The sequence below is a fragment of the Rhinatrema bivittatum genome, chromosome 14 (assembly GCF_901001135.1).
Source record: "Rhinatrema bivittatum chromosome 14, aRhiBiv1.1, whole genome shotgun sequence".
Taxonomy (NCBI): Eukaryota; Metazoa; Chordata; class Amphibia; order Gymnophiona; family Rhinatrematidae; genus Rhinatrema; species Rhinatrema bivittatum.
Window position 1 is genome coordinate 43,194,580 of NC_042628.1, and position 27,380 is coordinate 43,221,959.

Genomic DNA, 27,380 nt, shown 5'->3' on the forward strand with positions numbered 1-27,380 from the left:
ATATGCACAATATACATACATGCCTGCATCGGGTATACTGTGCGCCCAGGTTTTGTTTTTTTGTAATCAAGCCCTTATATTTTCCCCCTAATTTTAAGCACTGGAAGAAGTAGAACTTAGAATCACAATGATAACTAAGTCGTAGGAACCACAGAGTCCAGTTTTTTTTTTTTCATGTGCTCTTGACTCGCAGTATGACTTAATGTCAGCTCCAGGATTGGCGTTACATTTGCCGTGTTAAAAAGAGTGCGTTGGTCGACTAGCGATTTTTTGCATCAGGGTAATAGCTAATAATCTCATCTACATGGCATTTACACGTGAGAAGTGCTATTAGCTACACATTTGTTTGGACGCGCGTTTTGGACACGCTAAACCCCTCACTACATTGTTAGTCTAGCACATCCAAAATGCGCGTCCAACTACGGGCTAACCTGTGCACTAGACTGAGCATACTTTATTGCATCGGCCCCTATGTGTTTTTATAGGATTTTATGTTGGGAGGGGGTTAAAGGGTTTATTGTCCTAAATCCGGGAGTCTTTTAAGTACCTAAGAACGCCCCTACACAAAACCAAAACGAGTTTAAGTCCTCCCCCCGGGTTGCAGAGTTTGCTCTGCGCTCCTCTCCGTATCGACACAACTGAAAGGAAAACCTTGCGCGCGCCTTCTCAGCCCGCTTAACGGTCACATTTCTAACCCAGCCCATGTGCCGTGTCTACCCGCCTCAGCCAGCCTCTTTTCCCTCCCTTGCTTGCGGGCCGGGAGTAAACACTTTGAGATCTTTTACTTTTGCCCTCTCTGCGCCACCGTAACCGTTTTATTTATTAATTAAATTTTTTTTTTTTTTGGTGCGGATACCATAGAGACGGTGGGAAGCGTTGCCCTGGTACCAAAGTCTTTGAAAACCACTGGCGATTCCACCCTGCCTCTCGTTTTGTGGCGGGGAGTGGGGGTCGGAGTCCCTGCTGCCTCCCTCGACCAAGCCTTGGATCCCAAGCCATGTCTTTCCGAGACCTCCGGAGTAAGAGACGCAGTCGCTCACTGTTGTTATTAGAAGTAAACTCGGGCCCAAGAGGGGGCGGAACGTGCAGGTTCAAGTGCTGGTCAGGGAGGAGCGATGCCTTTGTCTCCCTGCTGTTCAGAGCGTGAAATGTTGTCTAGTAGGTGTAGCTGTTTGATTGTCTCCTGTTGCAGGTTTGGCCGAGAGGACTGAGAGTATCTAGAAGAGTGAAACAAACCTGTGTGCACAGCGATGATCTTAACCAGTAAAATGCACTATCAACACTTATTACCTTGTTTAAAGTACTATGATTTTAGATGCTTCATAGCTATATATATATATATATATGCTCTGGGAAAAATTGTCGTGGTTCACAATCAAGTGGCCCAATTGCACTGGAATATAGTATAGGTGAATTTTAAAAGCCAGGTGTGTGTCAAAACCTGGACATGTGCGGTCAGCGCTCACTGAGCAGATTTTAAAAGTCTCCCATGTATGCGCATATCTCCCTGCATGCGCACAAGTGATCGAGCCCAGAAAAGTGATGGGGCAAAGGTGGATGATGGATGTGCTGGAACTTTAACATGAAATGCGTGCTGGTGTTCCCTACTGTGTACCTTTGCTTCTGCTATGGATGGCATGTAACTCCTAAAACAAAAACATATAGGCATGTCAGCAAAGTTTTAAGGGTTGGGGTTAAAAGGGGAAAAGGAAGTCCATACCTTACATGAATGAACTTTGAACAAAGTGGTTTAACTGGTAATTGCGTTGGCGTGCGTTTTTATTAAAGTCCCCCACTTACATGGTAGAGGCAGCATTTGCGCACATATGTGTGCGCGTTCAGCCTGTTTATACCATTCACGCATATACGTGCATATGTTATAAAATGGCTGCGTACAAGTGTGCTTGTGCACCGGTATTAAAGTTACCATCCCTGTGGGCAGGGACACCGGATTTTGCAGCTCTTTAATGTATGTGGTACAAAGTTGGGGAGGTGGATGTCAAGATCATATGTTATTTTCAAGGCAGGTTGCTGGAGAAATTTACAGATTGCACAGTTGCTGTAAAAATTGAGAGGCCGTTTTCTTGTCTACCAGAGAATAAAATAGCACCTCTAGGAGAGGTGCTTTCAGCATTCCAGGATTAGGATGAAATACATTTCAGTGGAGTTCTGTTTTAATAATACATTGGCGTTTTAAAATTGATTGTGCTTTTTTAAAGTGACTGATTTATTTCATGAAAGTAATATGTGATATGATTAGCAGATTCCATTTTTTAAATTGATCTTTATAAGTTTTTTTTCTAATTACTGTATAAAACCAACAAACTGTGAGGAGAAAAAAAAACTCAGAATACTACAACTGAAGAAAATAGGATGTGAAATCAGAATTGGAGAATGTGACATAATGAGTGCATATGTGAGTATATATAGTGGTTTGCAAAAGTATTTGACCTCCTAAAAAGTCAGCAGATTTGTGTGGATTACAAATGACACAGAGTGTACAGACAGTATGTTTATTGCAAACCAGTATGATCTTAAAGTAAATTTTCAAAGTCACAATTCATTATTTCTCTGCATTGTTTGTAAAATAAAATGAAAAACTGAAAAATGCTGCTTGCATAAGTATTCAACCCTTTCAAATTAGTTCTTGATATGACCACCTTTTGCTGCAATAACAGCTTTAAGTCTGCTGGAGTAAGTTTCTAGCAGCTTTGCCACTGTTTGGGAGTGACTTTTGCCCATTCTTCTTGGCAGATTTGCTCCAGGTTATTCAGGTTGATTGGATGATGCTTCTGAAATGTAGTTTTCAAATACTACCACAGATTCTCGATTGGATTGAGAACTGGACATTGACTTGGCCATTGTAAAGCATTCACCTTTTTGTTCAACCACTCTTGTGTTGCTTTGGCCTTGTGGTTGGGATCATTGTCCTGCTGAACGGTGAACTTTCTCCCAAGATTTAGTTTTTTAGCAGAATGAGGCAGGATGTCTTGCAGTATCTCCTTATGTTGCACCATCCATCCGCCTTTCAATTTTAACAAGATGACCAGTCCCTGCTGAGAGAAAATATCCACTACAACATGATGCTATTGGGATGGTATTTGTTGAGGAATGGGTAGTGTTAGGTTTGCGCCACACATAGGGGTAGATTTTAAAAGGTGCGCGCGGGAGTAGATTTGTTCGCGCAACCCGGCGCGAACAAATCTACTCCCGATTTTATAACATGCGTGAGCTACCACGTGAATGTTATAAAATACAGGGTCAGCGAGCGCAAGGCTGCGCAAAATCGGCAGCCTGTGCGCGCCAAGCCGCGCAGCCATCCTCCGTTCCCTCCGAGGCTGCTCCGACATTGGAGCGGCCTCGGAGGGAACTTTCCTTCCGGCCCCCCCACCTTCCCCTCCCTTCCCCTATCTAACCCACCCCCCAGCCCTAACTAATTTCCCCCCCCCCCCACCTTTATTTTACAAGTTACGCCGGCCGGCCGGCTGCCAGCACACCATGTTCCAGTCTGGGGGCTGGTCCGGAGGCCGCGGCCATGCCCCTGGGCCAGAACCACGCCCGCAACCCCACCCCCAAAACACCCCCCGATGACGTGCCGGCTGCGACATGCCCCCCTAGGAAAGCCCCGGGGCTTGTGCGCGCCACCGAGCCTATCTTGCATAGATAGGCTCGGCGCGCGCAGGGGGTGGAAGGGGCAGCTTTTCGTGGGTTACGCGCATATCTTACGTGCATGACCCTTTGAAAATCTGCCCCATAGTGTTTTGAATTTTGACCAAAATGCTCCATTTTTGTCTCATTTGACCACAAAACCTTATCCCACATTTTAGCTGGGTCAATCTGATGCTGTCTGGCAAACTCTAGACATGCTTTGATATGAGTTTTCTTCAATAATGGCTTCTTTCTAGCCACCATCCTATGCAGGCCAGTTGTATGCAGAGCTCTTGATATGGCTGACTGGAGCACTTCTACTCCAGTCTCAGCCACTGAACTCTATAGCTCCTTCAAAGGGAATATTGGCTTCTTTGTGGCTTCCTTCATAAGTCTTCTAATGCCAGTAATAGCAGTGGCTATTCCCTAAGTCTACTTGATTAATAACAGTTAATGGACTTCTCCAAGAGCTTTATGTTAACTGTAAAACCTTTTGTAAAATAAAATTAAAAACTGAAAAATGCTGCTTGCATAAGTATTTAAACCCTAACTGTGTAGCTGGGTAAAAGAAAGGTTTGTATAAGAACATAAGAAATTGCCATGCTGGGACAGACCAAGGGTCCATCAAGCCCAGCATCCTGTTTCCAACAGAGGCCAAAAACCAGGCCACAAGAACCTGGCAATTACCCAAACACTAAGAAGAACCCATGCTATTGATGCAATTAATAGCAGTGGCTATTCCCTAAGTATAATTGATTAATAGCCATTAATGGACTTCTCCTCCAAGAACTTATCCAAACCTTTTTTGAACCCAGCTACACTAACTGCACTAACTACCTTCTCTGGCAACAAATTCCAGGTGGAGAAGTCCATTAACTGCTATTAATCAAGTTTACTTAGGAATAGCCACTGCTATTACTGGCATCAGTAGCATGGGATCTACTTAGTTTTTGGGTACTTGCCAGGTACTTGTAACCCAGATTGGCCACTATTGGAAACGGGATGCTGAGCTTGATGTATTCTTGGTCTGACCCAGTATGGCAACTTCTAGTATTTTTATGCTCTGACGCTGTTTTGAGGTCGGCCTTATCTAGGCAGTGTCTGGTTGGTATGATGCCATTTCCTCACAATTGATCCAACAATGGTCACTGGGATATCCAAGCACTTGAATATTATTTTGTAGCCTTTTCCTATCTTGTGCATGTCTGTAACTATCTTTAACTTCCTTAGAATGCTCTTTTCACTGCTTTCCTTCAGATTCATAGTCTGACCAATGGTACTGGAATCAGGGAGTCTTTTATACAGAAAAGCTGACCTTTTTTATTGATTCACAGGTAGAGACCAATTGTAAGCCAATTGTTAGGGAAATATCTTTAATCTGTATAATCTTGGAGCTTCCACAGCACATGGTTTGAATACTTATGCAAGTAGCATTTTTCAGTTTTTAATTTTATTTTACAAAAAATGCAGAGAAATAATGAATTGTAACTTTGAAAATGTACTTTAAGAGCATACTAGTTTGCAATAAACATACTATCTGGAACAATCTGTGTAAGTGTCATTTGTATTCCAAACAAATCTGACTTTTTAGGAGGTCAAATGTTTTTTGCAAGCTACCTTATATATATGTGTTCCTACAATTGTGAAAAAAGCAATGGTTTTGAAACTTAGTGACAGTTTCTTCATGCTGCTTTTACTTAATAGATTGAAAAACAGTGAGAGAGTTTTATGTAAGAAAGTTAAAAGATGACATTTTAATGATGACTTATCTCTTGGGTTTACACTTATCGGTTACAGACTAGCTGCCGCAAATGTTGAACTGGAGAAGCAGTTTGGGGCAGGGATAGGTTTGCCTCAGGAATAGAGATTTATTTATTTGCTTTTCTATACCGATGTTTGTTGGAACATCACATCGGTTTACAATAAAATGTATGAGCACAGTTTTCCAACAAGATGGTGCTATTAGCGGTTTTTTGTTGTCTTAAGTAAGAGAGAACACAGGAGAGTACCGTTAAGGGCGCATGTGTCATTTTGGAGTAAGACACATGTTATCACATCAGTGTAGTTGTTTATGAAGACACATGTTTTAATGCAGTGATGATATTCCTCTGAAGAAGCTGGGTGCAAAACATGTTGGGCTGGTATAGTCACTGCTATCTCTTGTTTTGATGTCCTCCACTTGCTGGGCAATGAATGTGATTGCAGTTCCTGGAGAGAGCTGCCTTTCTTCAACTCTATTTATCAGCTTTGGTCTGAGATATTGGGGATCTATTTGGGTTATCACACAAGTATTTTTGGATGAACTCAGAGGGTTTTTTAGGGAGTGTATATATACATTTTTTTGTTTTGTTTTTGGTCTGTAGTTTGTGCCTGTGGACCCTTCTTGTGATGATATGTATTTTTGATGATTATATATGTGTGTTGAATTTTTGAATTGTAATTTTGTAATTGACATTATTTGAGTTTTGATTAAAATTAATTGAATAAGTATAATTATTTTTTCCCGTTGATAGCAGGGTTGAATTAGCCATGCTGTCATGGGAACTGTCCATCAGGGCCCAGGAGGCGGAGCTTCTGAGTAGAACACAGAGCTTTGCTCTGTGCGGCTGTGCGTGCCTTCCCGCACAGAAAAACAGTCTCTCCTCAGTCAGCTAGTTTTCTCCTCAGACCTAGCATTAAAAACAAAGACAAATGGCACAGAAACCGTCTCCTAGGCTTCCAGGGTTTAAACCCTGCGGCTGCGGCAAAATCATGTCCATTACCGATGGACATGATAGCTGCTACCGCTGCCTAGGACCGCACCATCAGCAGGCTGCTTGCCAACATTGCGGCAGGATGTTGCCGCGAGCCATGACTCAAAGGGCCCATAAAATTCAAGCCCTAAGAGAAGCACAATTGAACCCCAATGCCCCTCCGTTAGAGGCGCACTTGTCACCGGGTCCGAGACAGCATACGACCTCCAAGGTAAAGAGAGCAGCGTCCGTGGAGCCTTCCACCTCCAGGACTGGAGGATGGCCGGGAGAACATAGAGCCCAGAGTCAAGGCCTCTCTAGCCACGACTCAAAGACGCACACATCGCAGAGCCACTCGCAAGAGCCGAGGCCGCGAAAAACAGGGGACGCAGGTGCTTCGAGGGCATCGATATCACAACATGGGTTGGGGATCCGACCGAAGCAATCCGCCCCGTCGACGCCAAAATCGACCCGTTCTGACACATCGATGCCGTCCAGGGAAGCTGCGTCGAGGCACAAAATACCAACGCATGAAAAATCGAAATCAACAGAACACCAACAACGCGCGATGCTTTGGCATCGACGCAGGACGCGTCGGGATCGACACGGGAAACATCGAAGTCAGCGCAGGGAGTGTCCACATCGACGCACAAACACCAAAAATCGATGCAGAAAGCGTCAAGTTTGACACAAAAAGAGCCAGCTTCGAAACAGCAACCAATTAAATTGTCTCAGGTCTCCGCTTCCACTCCACATTCATTAAAATCGATATATGACAAATCTAAACACACAAAGACGACTCCACAGAGTACCAAGAGTCCTGCAATAACAAAACCCATGGGCAGCGACCTGCCATCTTCAATATCCTTGGAGGGAGCAGGAATTCTTATTTCATACCCTCCTCCCCTGAGTCTCCATAGCTCCCGATTCTCGGACCAGCTCTTCTCCTCCAGAAGTGAAACACGTACTTTGGGACCGCAGTCGGAAGGGGAATATGTAAGGATTACATCCTCATCCTATTCCTCCTCCCCGAGACAACATCATGCATCACGATCTCCTCAAAATAGAGAGGAACTCTCGCCCCAAACACCTGTAAAGAAACGGAAAACAGGTGTAACTGCAGTTGATCCGTCACCCCTGCACGTGGACACTCATGGCACACAGAGTATGCCACCAAAAACCAAAGAGGCATTTTTTTCAGTTATCGGCCCTATCATGACTTTTCGAGACCCTGCAATCCTCGTTTCAAATACCGTCATCCCCTATGGGTACATTACCAACATCACCTCAACAAGGTTCGTCGCCGGAAAGGACATGAAACCTGTCTCCTCCAGGACCATCACATACACCTAGAACCTTGGAACGGGAGCAATCTTCAGTAAAAACAGATTCAGATTCTCCTCCATCATCAACTGCATCATCCACCGGATATCCCTCTGATCCTCCAGAGGTTAATCCTGAACCTTATTCACCTCCAGAAGACCTCGCATACCCCAAATTCCTGGACAAGATGGGGAAGGTTCTTAACCTACAAGTCCAAATATTACAGGACCCTAGAGCGGAGACGCTCGGCCTTCTTAAAATATTTGATGTTCCGGCTGAGCCCACTTCATTGCCATCCCACGCTGTATTGGACTCTGACCTGGAAAAATCCTGGGAGACTCCATACACTATTCCACCGGTCTCCAAAAAGACTGACCTAAAATTTTGCATGCAAAAATCAAAATTCTATTCCACAATGCAGCTGCCACATGCTTCGTTGGTTGTGGAATCCACAATGCAGCGTGCCAAACACCTCCAGGAAAAGACCAACGAATCCTGGATGAATATGGTAAGAAGGCATATCAATCAGCTATGCTGTCCTCCAGAATTGGCCAATACCAATTCTATCTGGTACAATATTTATACGAAAATCTGCAGACCCTGAAGACAGCTCTGCCTGATCCAGAGACACTGGCCATAAGCCAACCGATACAAAACCTCGAGGAAGGGATTCGACACCTTCTCCAGACGGTATACGAGTCGTTCGAGTCATCGACTCATTCATCCACTTCAGCCATCGCCGCCCGCCGAATGGCCTGGCTCCGTTCCAGCGCTATTAGGGAAGAGCTGCATGAGCGTCTAGCGAACATCCTATGCAAGGGCGAAAACCTATTTGGAGACAAGTTCCAAGAAACTGTAGCAAATTTGAAAGACCAAACAATAGCTGTCCAGTCGTTGACCTCCTCTTTTGCTGCGCAAAGGAGATATTACTCCGCTAACCGCAGGCAACAATGTCAAAGACGGCCCTATAGGCAATACCAACAATTTCGTTCTACTCCTTACAATCCACCACAAAGAACTACACCACCACATCTTCAGGCGAGGAGGGGCAGGGTAAGACAACAGAGGACACCGGCGCAACAACCTCAGCAGCCAGCCAAGCCAGCCTCGTCTTTTTAATACCGCCGACATCATCACTGCTACTGCACCCCCCAGGAAGGCTCACCTTATGCCTTCCATGCTGGGATTCCATAACTACAGATCTATGGGTTCTAGAAATAATAAACCAGGGATATCAACTCCATTTCCGCGAAAAACCCATTCTACCACACCTCATTCCCAATCGAATTCCAGGTCAACCACAACAATTGACACAGGAAATCTCATCCCTACTACAACAACGAGCAAACCAACGGATTCCTCTACATGCTCATCATACAGGGCTTTATTCACCTTATTTCCTGATTCCCAAGAAGACAGGAGGACAACGTCCAATTCTGGATCTGCGGTAGCTGAACAAGCATCTCATCAAAAATTCAAAATGGTCTCCCTAAAGACCATATTACCACTTCTGCAACCCAAAGACCGGATGTGCTCAATAGATCTGAAAGATGCTTACACACATATCCCTATCCACCGCTCTTCGTGGCGGTACCTCTCTTTACAATTTCGGGACCGACACTTCCGATACAGAGTACTACCCTTTGGCCTCTCGTCAGCCCCAGGGTCTTCACCAAGTGCATGGCTGTCGGCATCAAACTCTTTCTTTAGCTGGATGACTGGCTCTTAGTGGCCTCGTCCCCGCAGTCCCTCATAGAGTACCTTCACCAAACGCTGCAATGCCTCCATTGTTTGGGTATACTGGTCAACCAACAGAAATCCAATATGGTACTGACGCAATCTCTTCAATTCATTGGGGCGTGTCTGGATATCCTCCGCACCAGAGCTTTTCTTCCCGCAGAGCGGAGACTAGAGATGCGACGTATTTTACGCTCAATTCGATTGCTTAAACAGTCCTCAGCGCGACAGATCCTAATACTTCTGGGTCACATGGCGGCAGCCATTCATACGGTCCCAAACACCCGACTCCACATGCGTCGACTACAATGGGGTCTCAAAGGACAGTGGAAACAGCACTCCCAGGCATTAACAACCCGAGTGCGACTAACTCGGTCCATGCTACAGGATATAACGTGGTGGCTCCAGCCAGCAACACTAACGAGAGGGGCATTATTCACTATACCCCCCACAATACAGTTCTGACCACCAATGCCTCTCGCAAGGGGTGTGGAGCTCATTTGGACCACCTGCAAACACAAGGCCTCTGGTCCCCAGCAGAACGGAATCTACAGATCAATCTACTCGAACTCTGAGCAATACAAAATGCTCTTCAAACATTCCATCCGCACTTAAGAGGCCGGTGAGTCATGGTCTACACAGACAATCAAGTAGCCATGTACTACATCAACAAACAAGGAGGGTCCGGTTCATGGTCCCTCTGCCGGGAAACCTTACAGATTCTGGACCATGCGTCGCATCACTCCATTCATCTACAAGCGACGTACCTACCGGGAGCCATCAACACTCAAGCCGACCATCTGAATCGAATATTCTTCCCTCACAAATGGTCACTCAATCAGCAAGTATCAGAAATGTTGTTCGAGCAATGGGGACGCCCAACGATCGACCTCTTTGCGACAGAACTCAACGCGAAGATCCCTCGTCTTTTTTTCCGTCTGGGCCAGCCCTCATCTAACGTCTCAGGATGCGATGCGTTCCTTCTTCCATGGACAGAAACTCTAATGTATGCGTTTCCTCCAATACCCCTCATTACCAGAACGTTATAAAAGTGTATAAGCGACGCAGCACAGTTAATTCTGATAGCGCCAGCATGGCCCTGACAACCGTGGTATACCCACCTTCTACACTTGTCCATAGCGCAATTGAGAAACTTACTAGATCGCAGGGATCTGTTGACGCAGGAACAAGGCACAGTGCTCCACCCCATGCACAAATTGCTACATTTGACAGCATGGAGATTTGAGCAGCTCCTCTTAAAGGAGCAGGGAATATCAGTCTCCGCACAAACTGTGCTTCTCGCCTCGAGAAAACCATCCACGCGAAGAAATTATAGCTTCAAATGGAAGCGATATTCATCCTGGTGCTCTGCAAATGGTATACCTCCATTAGACTGTGCACCTGAAAAGTTGTTGGACTATCTGCACTCGTTATATGCTACGGGACTAGCAACCTCTTCGATCAGAGTGCATCTTAATGCGATAGCGGCCTACCATCGACCGTATAAAGGACAGCCCATCTGTCCAACCCTGTGTCTCCCGTTTCCTGAAAGGGCTGACTCACCTCCGGCCCCCGATTTCCAAGCTGCCGATACCATGGAATCTGAATGTCTTACTAGAACAACTAATGGTACCCCCCTTTGAACCAATGGAGGAGGCGCATATTAAATATCTTACCTGGAAAGTAGTGTTTCTCATTGCCTTAACATCTGCACGCAGAGTCAGCAAACTGCAGGCTTTAGTACACTACAGCCCATATATGCAATTCTTTCACAACAAGGTGGTACTTCGCACACATCCTTCTTTTCTTCCAAAAGTGGTCAGCCAGATCCACTTTATTTTATTTATTTATTTGCTTTTATATACCGACATTCGTTGGCGTACATCACATCGGTTCACATGGCAACAATTGGAATAGTACGACTAGAGGTCGTACTATTTTACATTTAACAATAATTGTGGTTAGAACTAAGTTTTACATTTAACAATAACTGGGGTTGGAAATAAGGTTACAGGGTAACGAGAAATTAGGGAGCGAACTTTAATAAACTAGTGGCGGAAAGCCTTGTGGGGGTACAAGTAACCAGAATAAACGGTTAAACAGGAGAGACTGTACGTATAGCCAGGATAAACATTTAAACAAGGAGGACGGTGGGTGTTAGAGGGGGGGATTAGTGGGGGGGGGGAGGGTCTCAAAGTTGGATGAGGTGTGTAAAGAGATTGCGGGAGGGGTATAAATGGAATGGGAGCGGAGGGAGGGGGAAGGGAAAGAGGTGGGCTGTGGTGGGGGGTACGGGGGGGGGGAACCAATCAATCAATCAATCGAATTACCAACATTCTTTCCCAAGCCTCACCAAAATGATAGGGAAAGATTATTGCACACATTGGATTACAAGAGAGCACTAGTATATTATAAGCAAAGGATGCAATCCGAGTCCAGAGCCTATCAACTATTTGTCTCTTTCAACCCGAATGCTCCTGGTCTTCCGGTAGCAAAACGGACCATATGTAGCTGGATCACCCAATGCATTCAATTCTGTTACACAAAACAAAACTTAACCCTGCCTTCCCAACCTAATGCACATCAAGTGAGGGCAGTATCGGCCTCCCTGACCCATCTACGCCATGTGGCGGCCATAGACATTTGCAAGGCGGCCACCTGGTCATCTGTACATACGCTCACATCTCACTACTGTCTGGATGAACAGGCAACAGAAGATGTTAAACTCGGACGAGTTATTCTACAAACTATGTCCACCTAAAACTTTACTTGACTATCCACGCTCGTACATCACGCATAATACCTTACTAAATACCTGTGTGCGTGATTGGGGAGCTTAGGACTCCCATGACAGCATGGCTAATTCAGCCCTGCTATCAACGGGGAAAAAGCAAGTTTGCTTACCGTAAACGGTGTTTCCGTAGATAGCAGGATGAATTAGCCATGCTGACCCACCCGCCTCCCTGGATAGACTACCACTTACGTGTGTACGCTACTAAATCACAGACTGAGGAGAGACTTTTTCTGCGCGGGAAGGCACGCGCAGCCGCACAGAGCAGAGCTCTGTGTTCTACTCAGAAGCTCCGTCTCCTGGGCCCTGATGGACAGTTCCCATGACAGCATGGCTAATTCATCCTGCTATCTATGGAAACACCGTTTACGGTAAGCAAATTTGCTTTTCTTAAGTATTGATTTTTGCATTCATATTTTTAAACAATTTGTACACAAATCACTTTTTCTGCACATAAAATGTGTATGTCTGCCTAAGTACTACATTTATTTACCTCTGCAGTTTAAATAACTGAAACTGTGTCTGTCTTCCAGATTTTACTGAGATGATGAGGGCCCTGGGTTATCCCCGCCTCATCTCTGTGGAGAATTTCCGAACACCCAACTTCCCATTGGTATCAGAGGTGCTTGTCTGGCTTGTAAAAAGGTTAGTGTTTTCATTGCTAGAAGAGTGGGCAATGCATCCTAGTTAAAGGAGAAAACTGTGAAACTTGCTTGTAAGCAAGTCACTTAATCTTCCTGTAATCAGACTTAGATTTATTTGTAAAACTCTATTAAAACAAAAAAGTACAAAATAGTCATGTGTACACTTGGTTCTTATGTGTACCATGTAAAATTGTACAAACATTTTCTTATATTATAAGCTTCCATACAGTGTCATTCATAAAAATAGCAAAATCTCAAAACCTGATTTATGATTCCCCCAACCCCTTAATATTCTCCTGCAAACCAAATCTGATCATAAGTATATCCTTGGTATCTTGGGCATGTCAAATAATTGCTAAGTAAATTTTGTTAAGGCATATGTAACCCTGTCCCCGGGTGCAGATTGCTACCTGATAGGGCCATAAAAGAATTTGTTTTAGTCTTTGAGGCTGGAACCTTACCAGGCTAGCTTGAACGCAGTTTCTTACTTCCAGGGCCTGGATTCTTTGTCGAGTGGGTGGGAAGATTACTTCCAAGGCCCCGAGTGCTAAGGGTGACCTTTAATATCTTTGTTCTCGTCCCTGGGAGAGGGGTACCTGTATAATGTGTGGTGAGTGTATCAAATAAAACCCTTGGGGAAACTGTGTTAGTGTCCAAAAATGAAGTCTTTACTGTTGAAAATGTATGTAAAATGGCAAAACAACTTAATCCACAGCATCGCAGAATTTTTCACTTTTACAGTTGAGGAAAGAAATTTTTCACTTTTACAGTCGAGAAAAATTTTTCACTTTTACAGTCTCTTTCCTCGATCTGTGCAGGAATCTCCGGCACCAGAACCAGGGAAACTTCTGTTTATAGCGGGACTCAGAAAGACAACTTCAGGCAGCTTTGCAATCTAAAAAGCAAATTTATTGATAGAAAGACAGAGACAATAAAAAAGCGGAACAAGAAAAGAGGAAATAGTTGTTCCCTGGAGAAACAGGTCTGCTACAACTTGGTATTCAGCGCTGCTTCTCAGAGCGGAGCTCTGTGTCCGAAACTTTTAAACGTTTTGCATTGTCCAATAGGAATATGTTGATGCGCATCCTGGGTATGTTTTCTACTTCCGGTAACCAATGGGGATCGTTGCTTTTAGTCCAATCAGGTACTGTCTCTGGGGAGTTGGCTTCTTCCGGTGCTGGACTTGTCTAAGCACATGGTGGTGAAATAGGTTGCCAGTAAAGTCAGGAAATACAATATACTGTCTATCTATATACACTTCTACCCTCCTGGGCTTGGAAAAATAGAGTCCCCCAGGTGGATAGGGTCTTTAGATGGACAGAACACCCCTTTCAAACTGGCAAAAATATATAGTTCCCTGTACGTACCAGGATCAGTCCAGACCGCTGGGCTGTGTCTCCTTTCCAGCAGATGGAGTCAGAGAGAAAAAGCTGAAAGGCACCCCCTCTTACACTGGTGTGCCACCTGCGATCCTTCAGTATTTCTCTGACTCCAGCAGATGTGGGTGATAGAACCTGTGGTCTTGATCCTTTAAAAAGAAAACAAAGCAAACTAGAAATTATAAGACCTAAGGGTGTTTGTTTCTATCAGTGACTAAATCAAGCTGTTTAAAAAAAAAAAAAAGTAGTTAGTTTTCTTCTGGAGGTGAGCAGACTCAGTCCTCCCGAGGCTGCGGCCTTGGTTGAGGCACAGCTGGGGTTTAGATACCCCGTTAGCCGTTTTCCCGGAGCTGCTGCTTCTACCGGTGAGTAGGGGGATTTACCAGTGGGCTGGTCCCTCCTCCTTGCACCTTGAGACGGCATAATTCCTCGGGGAGGGAGGGAGGGGGCTGCCTGTGCCACGATTGAAGTCCCAGGGGCGTTTTTCCCCTGGGTGGCTGCGTGTCAGCATGTTAAAAAAAAAAAAGTTATTTTTCTACCGTGCGCACAGGTTTCCCGGGGCTCCAGAGAGGCGATTTTCGCCAATTTTTTCAGCCTCATGCTCACTCCTCCACTGGTATGCTGCAGGGTTCGGCATGTTCAGCATGCGGGGAGCCGGTGGCACAGCTCTCCCGCGATGGCCTTTGTTCACGGTGCCTTCCGGGAGGGGAAGGACCGTCGGGGAGCAGCAGCGGGTCTTTTCAGTGTGCTTCTGTGGCACAGGGAGGAATTCGTGCCTCTGCCGGCCTCAGCCTGCCCCGTCCCCGTCTAGCGTGGGAACGGCGGCCATTTTGCCTCCGCCACGCTCCAGTGTAGGGCTGGATGTAAGGGGAGGGGAGATCCCTCCTCTGCTCTCCCCGCCGAATTTGAGCCCTGTTAGACAGTGGCTCCCAGGGCCTGCCTCCCCTCAGAGCTCTGACCCCCCTGCGGGGGGGGGGGGGGGGGAGCCTTAAAGGGGCAGCTTCCCTTTTCTTCCAAATTTATGCTTTTAATGCACAAGGCGTTTTTGGAGGCCGAGGCTGAGTTACAGGCTGAGGAACCTCCGGCTGCGAAGGTGGCTAGGCTTTCTGGGGGTTCCGATTCCTCCAGGGGGAGGACGGGCCATTCGGATTTGGATCTCTCCAGGATCCCGTCTTCCGATCCACCGGATCCCCCTTCGCTGGACCCTCCTTGTGGATATTGACGGGGATGTTGATGAGCCCTCCCCAGTTGAGGGAGATGACCCGAGGGTCCTCAGATTATTTCGGAGGGAGGAGCTTGATCATTTAATCCCTCGTGTTCTGACAGAGTTCGGTATTGAGGCGCTGCAGCCGAGCTCGGAGGCTGCCCGTTCTCTCGGGGCTTTGGGCCCCTCCTAAAGCTTTTCCTTTTCACCCTATGCTACTACAACTCCTGACCCGAGGAGGCTCCCGAGGCCAGCCTTCGGGTGGGGTGAGCCATGGAGAAGCTCTACCCACTGCCAGACGAGTCCTTGGCTGTCCTTAGGGTCCCAAAAGTGGATGCGGACGTTTCAGCTATCACTAAGCGGGCGACCATTCCGATTGCAAGGGCTGCCGCTCTTAAGGATCTTCAGGATAGGAAGCTGGAGGTCCTTCTTAAGAGGATTTTTGAGGTCTCGGCGCTTTGCGTTAAGGCGGCGCCTTTGCGTTAAGGCGGCGCTTTGCGTTAAGGCGGCGGTCTGCAGTAGCCTCATGCAAAGGGCGACTCTTCGTTGGGTGCAACGGTTGCTCACCACGCAGGAGTTGCCTCCAGCGGAAGCGGAGCAGGCAGATTGCGTGGAGGCAGCTGTGGCTTACACCGTGGATGCCTTGTATGATCTTCTTCGGGCATCCTTGCGCACTGTGGCTTCGGCGGTCTCAGCTAGAAGGCTTCTGTGGCTCTGCAACTGGTCGGCCGATGTTTCCTTCAAGGCCCAGCTAGGCAATCTTTCCTTTAAAGGGAAATTCTTGTTTGGGGATGATCTGGAAGCCCTTATCAAATCCCTAGGGGACAATAAGGTGTACACGTTGCCGGAGGACAAGCCTCGAACCTCCAGGGCTTTTGGGTCGGCGCGCCCTCTGTTCTGTGGACAGCGCAAGTTTCGGCAGGGCTCTGGCCTTCACGCCATGTCAGCTGTCGACGAGGTCTCAGGCTTGGTCTTATTCCTTTCAAGGCCGCAGGCCTCTCCACGATGGGGGTCCTTAGGGATCTTCCGGGGGCAAGTCCTCCCAATGAAGGTGTCCTGGCCCACTCTGTTCCGGTGATAGGCGGCCGCCTGTCTCTCTTCTTCGAGGAGTGGGTCAAGATTATGTCTGATCAGTGGGTTCTAAGCATCTTCAAACATGGCTATGCTTTGGATTTTGCACGCCCGTTGTGGGACCTGTCTTGATGTCGCCCTACAGGGCCCGCTCGAAATGGACAGCGGTGACTCAAACCCTGGGCCGGTTGAAAGCGCTGGGAGCCATTGTCCCGGTCCCGCCGGAGGTGTTCAGGACTGGCAGATACTCTATGTATTTCGTGGTTCCGCCCGATCTTGGATCTGAAAAGGTGAACAAAGCGCTTCGGGTACCCTGTTTTCACATGGAAATTCTCCGCTCAGTCATTGCGGCCGTCCACTCCGGCGAATATTTGGCTTCTTTAGACCTGACAGAAGCGTATCTTCACATAGGGATCCGTGAACAGTATTGGCGGTTTCTCAGGTTCATGATTCTGGGCAAGCATTATCAATTTTAGGCGCTCCCTTTTGGATTGGCGACAGCTCCCCACGACTTCACCAAAGTAATGGTGGTGGTGGTAGCTGCGGCTCTCAGGTGGGAGGGGATCTTGGTTCATCCCTATCTGGACGATTGGCTCATCTGCGCAAAGTCGGAAGAGCTTTGCAGGGCAGCGGTTCAGTCGGTAGTGGACCGGCTCCTATCCCTCGGATGGGTCGTCAATTTTGCCAAGAGCCAATTAGTCCCATCCCAGGTGCTGAACTTCTTGGGTGCTCGGTTCGACACATTGTTCGGCAAGGTCTTTCTCACGCAGAAGCGAATCGACAAGTTTGCGCCGATCCGGCGGCTGTTATCTCTTCAGCTAACTCGGGTTTGGGATTACTTGCAGGTGCTTGGTTCTATGGCGTCTACTCTAGAGTTAGTCCCTTGATCCTTTGCTCACATGAGACCCTTGCAGAGGGCGTTACTTTCTCGTTGGGACCCGAAGTTGGAAGAGTTCCAGATCCGATTGCCGCTCTTGGAACCTGCCAGGTCCAGTCTCCATTGGTGGTTGATTCCAGCCTACGTGCAGCGCGGGATGGACCTGGAGGAGCTCCAGTGGGTGATCATGACGACAGATGCCAGCCTTTCCGGCTGGGGTGCTGTTTGCCAATTGAGGGCAGCACAGGGCCGATGGACAAAGCAGCAGGCGAAATGGTCCATAAATAGCTTGGAAACCAGGGCAGTATGTCTGGCATTGCGCAGTTTTTTCCCCCTGGTGAGCCAATGATCAGTGCGAGTATTGTCCTACAATGCAACAACGGTGGCTTACATCAATCGTCAGGGGGAAACCAGAAGTTGACCAGTTGCATTGGAGGCTAATGCTCTGGGCGGAGTGCCATCTGGTTCATCTAGCAGCTTCTCACATAGCCGGGGTCGACAACGTTCAGGCGGATTTTCTCAGTCACCAGCATCTAGATCCCAGAGAGTAGGAACTATCCGAGGAGGCAATGCATCTCGTGACTCATCGGTGGGGTGTTCCTCGCCTGGACCTGATGGCGACTCAGAGAAATGTGAAGGCGGCTCGCTTCTTCAGTCGCAGGAGAGAACACGGGACGGAAAGTGTCGACGCTCTGGTCCTGCCGTGGCCTCGCGACGTTCTGCTGTACATCTTTCCTCCCTGGCCATTGGTGGGCAAAGTCTTGCGAAGGATAGAGGCTCACACATGCTCAATCGTTCTCGTGGCCACGGCAGCCATGGTTTGCAGATCTGATCAACTTAGCGGTGGACGGTCCTCTTCGGCTCGGTCATCTACCGAATCATCTTCGACAAGGTCCAGTATTTTTCAATTAAGTGGATCGCTTTTGTTTAGCGGCTTGGCTTATGAGAGGCGGCAGTTGAGGAAGAAAGGTTATACGGATTTGGTTATTTCCACCCTCCTGCAGGCACGAAAAAATGTCTACTTCACTCACCTATGTTCGAGTCTGGAAGGTTTTCGATTCCTGGTGTAGCGGGTTGAATGTGTCCCCGCGGCGCACCTCAATTGTCCATATTCTGGTGTTCTTACAGGAGGGTCTGAAGAAAGAGAACTGCACGCCAAGCCTCAGGGTTCAAGTAGCGGTCCTGGGATGTTTGCGGGGAAAGATTGACGGAACATCTTTAGCATCTCATCTGGCTGTAACGCGTTTCCTGAGAGGTGCTGTTTTCTAACGTGCCGCGGTATATAAAAAAAATTCTTAAATACATTTGAACCCTCTGGCTCGTCCAGTGTTTCCTTCTTGAAGTTTGAATCTGGCTCTCCGTGGCTTGTGCGGTCTTCCGTTTGAGCCTTTGAAATAGGCCACCTTGAAAGACTTAAGGCGATTTTCCTGGTGGCTATCACTTCGGCATGGCGCATCTCTGAGCTTCAAGCATTGTCCTGTAGGGAGCCTTTTCTCAGGATTTCGGATTTAGGGGTGTCCCTTAGGATAGTGCCCTCCTTTCTACCGAAGGTCATGTCGGAGTTTCATTTGACAAAAAATTCTCTATCTTTTCTTTGGAGGGTTCAGTCAGTGACCAACTCGTCAAAAAAGGGGGACCAAAAATCACCTCTATTCCTTCTCACAATATTAGCAACTGAAATGTTGAAAAAAGGTTTTAATAATAAGTAGCTATTATGACCTCATATAGGCATTATTGACGGAGCCTTCATTTGAATGAGTGTGCTGTATAGCAAGTAGTATATCTCGCACTACCACTCAATGTATAATCATAGGTCATTAAACGCCATTTTTTTGTTTTTTGTGTGTGCTTATTCACCTTAATAAAAACATAAATTCTTCCATGTGCTTATTCATCTTAATAGAAGCATGAATTCTTCCTTAATTCTTGTTTTTCATGATAAATATTACTTAGCTTTTTCAAGCGATATCAATTGAAGAAACTGTACGACTCTGTGCCATGAGGATTGTCATGCCCGACACGGTCCGTGTTTCGGTCTTCACCTTCTTCATAGGGCTATTCTACAAAACATATCTATAAATAAGTGAACTTCAAAAAACTTGATACAAAAATTTTACCTTATTCACAGCGGTACTAACGATATTTGTTGCTCAATGGTATTCTCCATGCTCTGATGATCAGTCTCTTCAAACCGGAAGTGGTGTAACTAGACGCCATTTTTAAAGGGAACATAACCAATAGATGAATAGTACGTCAGGGAATCACAGCCGCGTATGTCAGCTGTGAATGTTGATGTTAAATTAAAGAATACCAGTCAATCTCAGCGTTTAGACCCTCAGGAGCAACACATGCTAATTTATAGATCCATCGTTGTTCGTGCATCAGACCGTGGAATTGCTGCCTTCACGGATTTGGATCAGAATTCGCCTCAGGCTCACAACTTGCGAAGATTAGATGTGCGGCGGATTCTGCTTCGCTATCTGGAGGTCACTAATGCTTTTCGTTTGTCTGATCATCTGTTTGTCGTATGGAGTTGTCCTAAGAAAGGACATAAGGCAACTAAAGCCACTATTGCCCGATGGTTGAAGGAAGCCATAACTTCGACACATATATGTCTTGGGCGTGCAGTACTGGATGGTTTGAAAGTGCATTCAATCCATTCTCAGGCATCAGTTTGTTTCACCGCAGGAAATTTGCAGAACAGTTACTTTGAAATCTTTACACACTTTTGCTAAGCATTACCGTTTGGACGTCTGTGCTCCAGATGGCGGCTGTTTTGGCAGTAGTGTTCTTCGAGCAGGACTCTCCAGGTCCCACCCCATTTAGGGCAGCTTGGGTACATCCCAGCAGTCTGGACTGATCCTGGTACGTACAGAGAAAGGAAAATTGGTTCTTACCTGCTAATGTTCGTTCCTGTAGTACCAAGGATCAGTCCAGATGCCTGCCCAGGGAATCTGGAGAGTCCGTTCGGTATCGTTTTCATTCTGCAGAAAATTCTCAAGTGGACAGCATTCACGTTGCATATGGAAGTACTCCCTCCATGTCATAAATTCCAGAAGTTATGCAGTTTTTTCATTAGGTGGTTTGATATAGCCATTGATTCTTATGTTTCATTCTGCTATGGTATGGATTATACTGAAGGATCACAGGTGGCACACCAATATAAGATGGGGTGCCTTTCAGCTTTTTTTCTCTGACTCCATCTGCTGGAAGGGAGACACAACCCAGCAGTCTGGACTGATCCTTGGTACTACAAGAACAAAAATTTGCAGGTAAGAACCAATTTTCCTTTACTGCATCTGCACAGAGAGAGAAATTCTCTCTCTCCCCAGGGTATGAAAACACCTGATGGTCGTCCTTAGTGATCTCAAAGTGAGAACCTGGCATAAAATCTATATTTCCTTCTGACAGTAAAAATATTATTACAGCTCAGTTGTGACCCATTTTTCCATATAAATACGTCTATATCATCTTTCATGGCGTAACTAAAATATTTACCCTAAGATGAGAAGGCAGTATCATCATCCTGGCATACAAAATATGTCTGAGTTGCAATGGGGCAAATAATCTCTTTTTTCAAATTCAAAGGGGGTAAAATGTGAAGCATCAAATAACTAATTTCTGAGGTGATGTAAAATGCAAGCAGTAGTGTATCCATCCAAATCTGGAAGGCTTAAACCTCCCTGTGACTAGTCTCCGACCATCCTTATGATAGGAATCTTCAGACACATTTAAAGATTTTTGAGGTAGGAACCTTTCCACACATTGATGCAGAAAAAGGGAACCAAATTCTAGGGCATGAATTGTGAACAGGTATTTTAGTAGTTGCAAGACAACTGAACTGGTTGATAGTGCTTAATGACAGAGGACATGACAATTGGGATTTCTCTATTAGTAATTATTATTGCAGTAAAAATAATAACCAAGCTGTTAAATAGAAAAAGCTTTGTGTGCTACAAAATTGCCAAACAGCTGTTAGATTAGTGACTTACTATAATCACATCTGGTACCTTTTACATTAATTTCTGTTTGGAAGAGTAAACCTGCACTTGAGATCTTTAGAAGACTCTGTGTAGTATGTGCCAAGTTATATTGCACATAACACAATTAAACTAATGTTCTATGACTTGGTCTGCTGGCCAGGTGGGGCTTGTGTATCAACTGTGGGAATTCTTCTGACCAGCCTGGGCTGCAGATTATCTCTAGAATGCCTTAGGACTGCCCCTTTCTTATACACTTTTTTAGAAGAGCTGCTATAATATTGGTCTCAAGTTGTGTATGTGACCAAGATCACAGCAGTTTATGGTAGCTTCAAGCAATTTTTAGGGAGGGAGAAAGGTTGTTCCTACGAGCCATTATTTTTACCTTCCAGTGGATGTTCTTTATGTGGTCTATCTGATGAACATTTTCTTTATAATTTGTCTGAGATCTGTGCCAAAGTCTCTTGCGAAGTCCAAGTCATCCTTAACAGTTTTCCTTTTCTTTAGTCATTGTTTGCTCCATGTTCCAAAATATAGTCCCTTTAGCATCAGGTCCAATATGTAATTCTATATATACACCCACTAAACCTCCATAATATAATTTCCTTATAGTCCTCCATGCCAGTCCAAATGGATGGAGACAGAGAACAAAAATCTTATTGTACTATTAGTGCTTAAGAAACTGTGCCATCTGCATCAGTATTCTCTGTCTCCAGCTGATGGTAGGGATGTCCATCCTGCAGTTGGACTTTTAGTGGAAGAAATTGCTCCCAGAGGTGTTAGGTCTTTTAGGCAGACATCCGTCTAGTGGAGGGGGTCAAGCAAGGATTTGATGATCCTTGTTTCCCTGTACATACCCGGATCAGTCCAGACAGTGGGTTGAACCTCCTGTCCAGCAGAGGGAGACAGAGAAAAACTGAAAAGGTATTCTATATCAGGACAGTGCTCACCCTGCGTCCTTTCAGTATTTCTTTGTCTCCCAGCAGAGGCAGGCAGTTGAACCTGCGGTTCCCTAGCTTTCTCTGTTTTCCACACTGGTGATTTCTTTCTTTCGCTTCTGATTGTTCCCAGGATCAAGCAATTATTGATTCATTTCTATATGTAAAAAATAAATAAATAAATAAAAAAAAAATGAAGGAAATCAAACTTCTTGTCTGTGTGAGACAGCTCTCTCTCATAGCTCTTACAGGGTCCCAGGGGGGATTTTCCCGTTGAGTACTCAGCCTGGGACCCCTCTTCCCGGTGACCACTTGACTGGCTTAAAGGGGTGATATTGGTGGTCCAGTCACTCCCCCTTTTCATGCCTGCCTCAGGTCTTTTAGCAGAGAGGCTCCCATTCCTCTGCTCATTTCTTTGGAAAAAAAAAAAAGACCATCGGAGGCACAGCTTACCCACGCTTTTCATTGCAGGCTCCAGCAAGGTAAGCAGCCGGGGAAGTGATTACTGGTGGTACAGTCCCTCGTGTGTGTCTAAGCTCTGTGTAAAAAAAAAATAATTTTTTAAAAAAATTTTTCTTTTTTGGTCAACTGCAATCCAGGACCCCTGCCCTCCTGAATCGCCGCGTATTTTGGTCGATTTCTTCATGTTTTTTGAGCCATTTTTCCCCCACCATACCACGGCCATCCTAGTGTATAGCATGTGGGGAATCGGCTGCGCGGCTTTCTAGGACTGGGATTTGCTCAAGGTTCCTTCCAGGGGGGGTGGGCAGCTCTTTTTCAGGGTCTGCAGCAACAGCCAAGCCTCGTGGGGCTCAAAACCGTCAGGCTCCGCAGAAGCTCAGAGCTGATCCTTTCTCCCTCAGTGCAGGGACGGCAGCCATCTTGCTTTGATATCGATTATACTGAAGGGACGCAGGGTGAGAACTGTCCTGATATAGGCTACCTTTTTCAGTTTTTCTCTGTCTCCCTCTGCTGGACAGGAGGCTCAGCCCACTGTCTGGACTGATCCGTGGTGCTACAGTAACGAAAACTAGCAGGTAAGAACCAATTTTCCTTTGTCTTTACCTTGGCACTGAGAAGAGTTTGATAGCCAGTGGTGCTAGTTCCCTCATTCCCTAACCTCTTCTCCTTCTCTCTAAAGGATCCCTCCTGTCCCCTGGTGGAATTCTTCAGCAGGAAGGTATCCCCTTGTCTTTTCTTGTAGGGGTTTTCTATGTGACTTTGGAGGGTTTGCTTCTCTTTAAGAAGGCTTAAAGCAAAAAAAAGAAAAAGTGGCAGTGTTTTCCAGGGCCTAGCAGGAACTGAAAAAGTCACTAGCAAGTCTGCCCATGGTATGGGCTGCTTTAGTGCTGCATGTTGTTGTGCTGCAGTGAGAGAGAAAGTTTTAGCAAGCAAGTTGGTGCTGAAGGCCTCTAAGGCAGCCACATTGTGATCCCATCATGATGGCTCCCACAGAGTGTGGGAAGTGCTTCTTCTCTTGGGGGATTCCAAGCCTTTACCCTCGGGCCTGTGTGAGACTTGTGCATGTAGGGAAAACTGCTCGATTGCTTCTTTCACTGCCACGGGGGTTCAGAAAGCAGCCGTGTGCAAACAGCAGCTGCTCAATTCCAAGTTGGGCTCTGTGGGTCAGCAGAGCATAGCGGGACTGGCAGTCATTTTGGCCTCTTCCCACGCGGAGGCTAGGGTTGGTCCCTGAATTTTTGGTTCCTCCATCAGGCAGAAGGAGAGGTTGGCTTCTGCTATGCAGCATTTTGTGTAGACTATGCTGTAGATCCTTTTTTCCCTCAGAATGTATGCCTTTTATGCATAAAGCCTATTTAATGAAGAGATCTGCTGGTTCTAATAGGTTTGCATGATTTAAAATTCCAGTGTATCTCCGCTCGCACACCGATACGTGCATGTAGCCCTGCCTAGAAGGATTTCAGCTACACATGCATAGCTATTATATGTTAATGGTGTTCCATGATGCTAAGTTATCCTGATAAAAGTGGTCTCATGTATACTGTATCTTGCAATGCATCGCAAACTTGGAATTTGAGAGTATGAAATAGTTTCATGGAACTGGGCCCACTGCAAGATGCTCATAGTAGAATCTGTTGGAAATAGGTAAGATTGCTATGTTCTTCTCCTGATAGTCATTTTTGTTATTAGTACCCTGTGTAAAATTATTGTAGATTTAAGAGGATCTTGCATGTGAGATGTAGAAAGTTGGAGGTGATAAACCTATTGTCTTTTTCAGCCTAATTCAATAAAAATGAACAGAGGTAATATTATAACTATCAACTCTTTTAAAGACAATGGTATCAAATAGAAATGTTCTTAAAATATTGTAATCTACAGGCTCTGGGCTTCAACCAGTATCATACATTAAAGTACTTCAGCTCATGTCATATACCTTTTCCTGTTTACCTAACCAAATGTTTTAACAAAAACCTTTTTTTATTTCTTTCAAAAATAGTCAAAACTTTGTTCATTTAAAATTATTCATTAGCCCTATATTGCACCACTTAATTTTACTTATCTTAATAAACCCTGCTCTTTTCCAAACTCAAGTGCTCAAAACATATCCCAACGTTGTCAATGTTCTGGCATCCTACAATGCTTTCATCAGGGGATTTTCCAGAATCTACAATAAAGTAGAAAAACAGAAACCAAAAAACAATGATGATTTTAAAAACATTTTTTTGTTAAAACAAAACACAGTGGATACAAACCCTGACTTTCGGCCTGTCTCGGCTCTGCTTAGCTCTTGACAAATGGCGGATGCACAACTGCAATGCTGGGAGCACTGCAAATTTAAAAGGAACTACAGACTACAACCTTCACCAATCAAAAATTACATCATCATCACGTTCTACAGAAACACTGACCAATCATTCTTGTTGTTGAGCCCAGAGGATGAATTGTCCCCAGTTTAAAGATTCACCTTTCTTCTCTTTGCAGTAAACGGAGATTAAGGTCACCACCCCTAGCATTTACCTTTAACTCCTCCAATACAGTAAACTGAAGATCCTTAAAATAATGGTTCAATGCTAAACAATACTCCGCTAAAGAAGCCTCAGTTCTGTGACATCTAATAGCACTACGATACTCTGTCATGCACTTTCTCAACGTGTGGATAGTTTTACCCACATATAAAAGTTGGCAAGGACATCAAATCAAGTTTACCACCTTACCTCAAATACATGTTCTCCTTCTGAGTTTAAAAAAATGCAATTTTTTAAAAGGTAAATTTATATTAGTATGAGCTTGTGCACAAACAGAACACAACCCCCATGTGAAATGTCCCACTTCATCACCTCTTCCTCCCAACAGCTTTTAAACTGCGATCTTACTAACTGATCTTTAATATTGATAAGCAATTGGGGTCTGTCTTGAAAAATTGAATGCAGTTATAACACATGCCAGTGTTTATTAATACTTTTGGTCACTCTGTAAGCTGAGGGAGAGAAGGACAAAACATGAAGAGGTGTTTCTAGTTGGTGTTTCTAGTTGGTGGCTGAAACAAAGACTCCCTATCATTCCAGCATGCCCGTTTCATCGTCCTATTAATAAAATGATGACTTACCTGTTTGACGCCATCACTGTTACAATGTTTCTGCAAATGTGTTTAAATTGATTGTACCCTGTTATAGTTCAAAACACGGTCCTGTGTTGGGCTACTGGACTTAAGAAAAGCGCTAACTGACTGACACTACCTATGGAGTTTAATAAGCAATACAAGCAAGAGAAGTTTATTTCCAATAATTTTTTGCTGGATAGTCTGGAACTTTTTAAATTGCAATTGAAAAATTTACAAAAAACCCCCAAACTAGTACTATAACAATGACCAATGATTATATATAAGGCTGAGTGATAACGTGAATAACATGTACCGATGATGCTAGTATGAAGGTCATTCTATTTATTAGCATCTGAGCACTGAGTTATCTTTAAAGTGATATTTTCAGCATTATGCTCATATTATTCAGAATTATAATGAGAGGTGAGGAGGACGATTTCATTTAGTATCAATAAATCTTTGCCAACAATGAATATATTGCTTCAAAGGACAAACAGGCAGTCATCTTTTCTCAAAATCCCCAACATACAAACTTTCTACACTGGGGGCCATAGTGACCCCCATCGCTGTCCCACTAATCTGTTTATAATGCTGTCTTATCCAACAGAAAATGATTCTTTTTCAAAGCAAGAGTAGCTAATTCCACTATATATTCAGCTAGAGTACGTCTGACAGAAGGCTCCATTGTTAAAACATTCAAGATAATAGCTAAAGCTGTGTCTTGGGATACATTAGTGTATAGAGCCACTATATCAATAGTGATCAATGACCAATTTTCAAAAGGACCACTATATTCCTGTAATGTTTTAATAATATCACCTAAATCCCGGATATAAGATGGCATACATGGCACCAAAGGTCTAAGAAAAACATCAATAAATACAGACAATGGTTCAAATAATGAACTTTTAGCCGAGATAATAGGATAGTCTAAGGGACAAGTCAATGATTTATGTATTTTTGGAAGGTGTAGAAAACCGTAACCACTGGATGATCTACTGTAAGGAAGCGAAACTCCCTTTGAGTGAGCCAGCTTTCTGAAAGACCAACCTGAAGCAGACAATCAACCCATTTTTTCAAAGCTGGAGTGGGATCTTCTATCAGAGCCACATAGAATTTATCATCAGATAAGTAAAAATGCACCTTATTGGCCAATGGAAATCTAATTTAGGAAAGTCCTGGAAGGAAATTACTTAAAAAGTTCTAAGCTCCACAAGAAATGCTTTCTTTGGTATGCCCCAGAACTCTCTGCCTAAAAGCGTCTAGGGCAAAATTGGAACAGAGATGGCACAATTCTCATTCTGAGGAGAACATACTAAAATGTAGGTCATACATAGCTTCATATCATAAAGGTATGAGCAGCTAAAAAAACAGTAAGTATTGAACAGGTCTCAAACTCAATGAAGAGGCTATTTCAAATCGCCTCCACAACAGAATCAGTTCACTCTCTCAAAACTGACTTGCAATGACTTTGCTTCTTTTTTTGACAAGAAG

General features: G+C 45.0%; 1 protein-coding gene across 3 annotated transcripts in view; it reads left to right on the top strand.

Moving 5' to 3' along the window:
- The first annotated feature begins 829 nt into the window (after positions 1–829).
- The window catches only part of CLUAP1 (clusterin associated protein 1), a 229,824-nt gene continuing 203,273 nt past the window's right edge, over positions 830–27,380 (top strand). The window contains exons 1-2 of one of the 3 annotated variants that reach the window (XM_029576921.1): positions 830–1,019; positions 12,765–12,876. In XM_029576921.1, the coding sequence (XP_029432781.1) occupies positions 998–1,019; positions 12,765–12,876 (134 nt within the window). In that variant the 5' untranslated portion in view covers positions 830–997. Of the gene's footprint in view, positions 1,020–1,041; positions 1,159–1,219; positions 1,264–12,764; positions 12,877–27,380 lie in introns of those variants that run through there. The other 2 variants (XM_029576920.1, XM_029576922.1) reach the window with 2 other exon arrangements.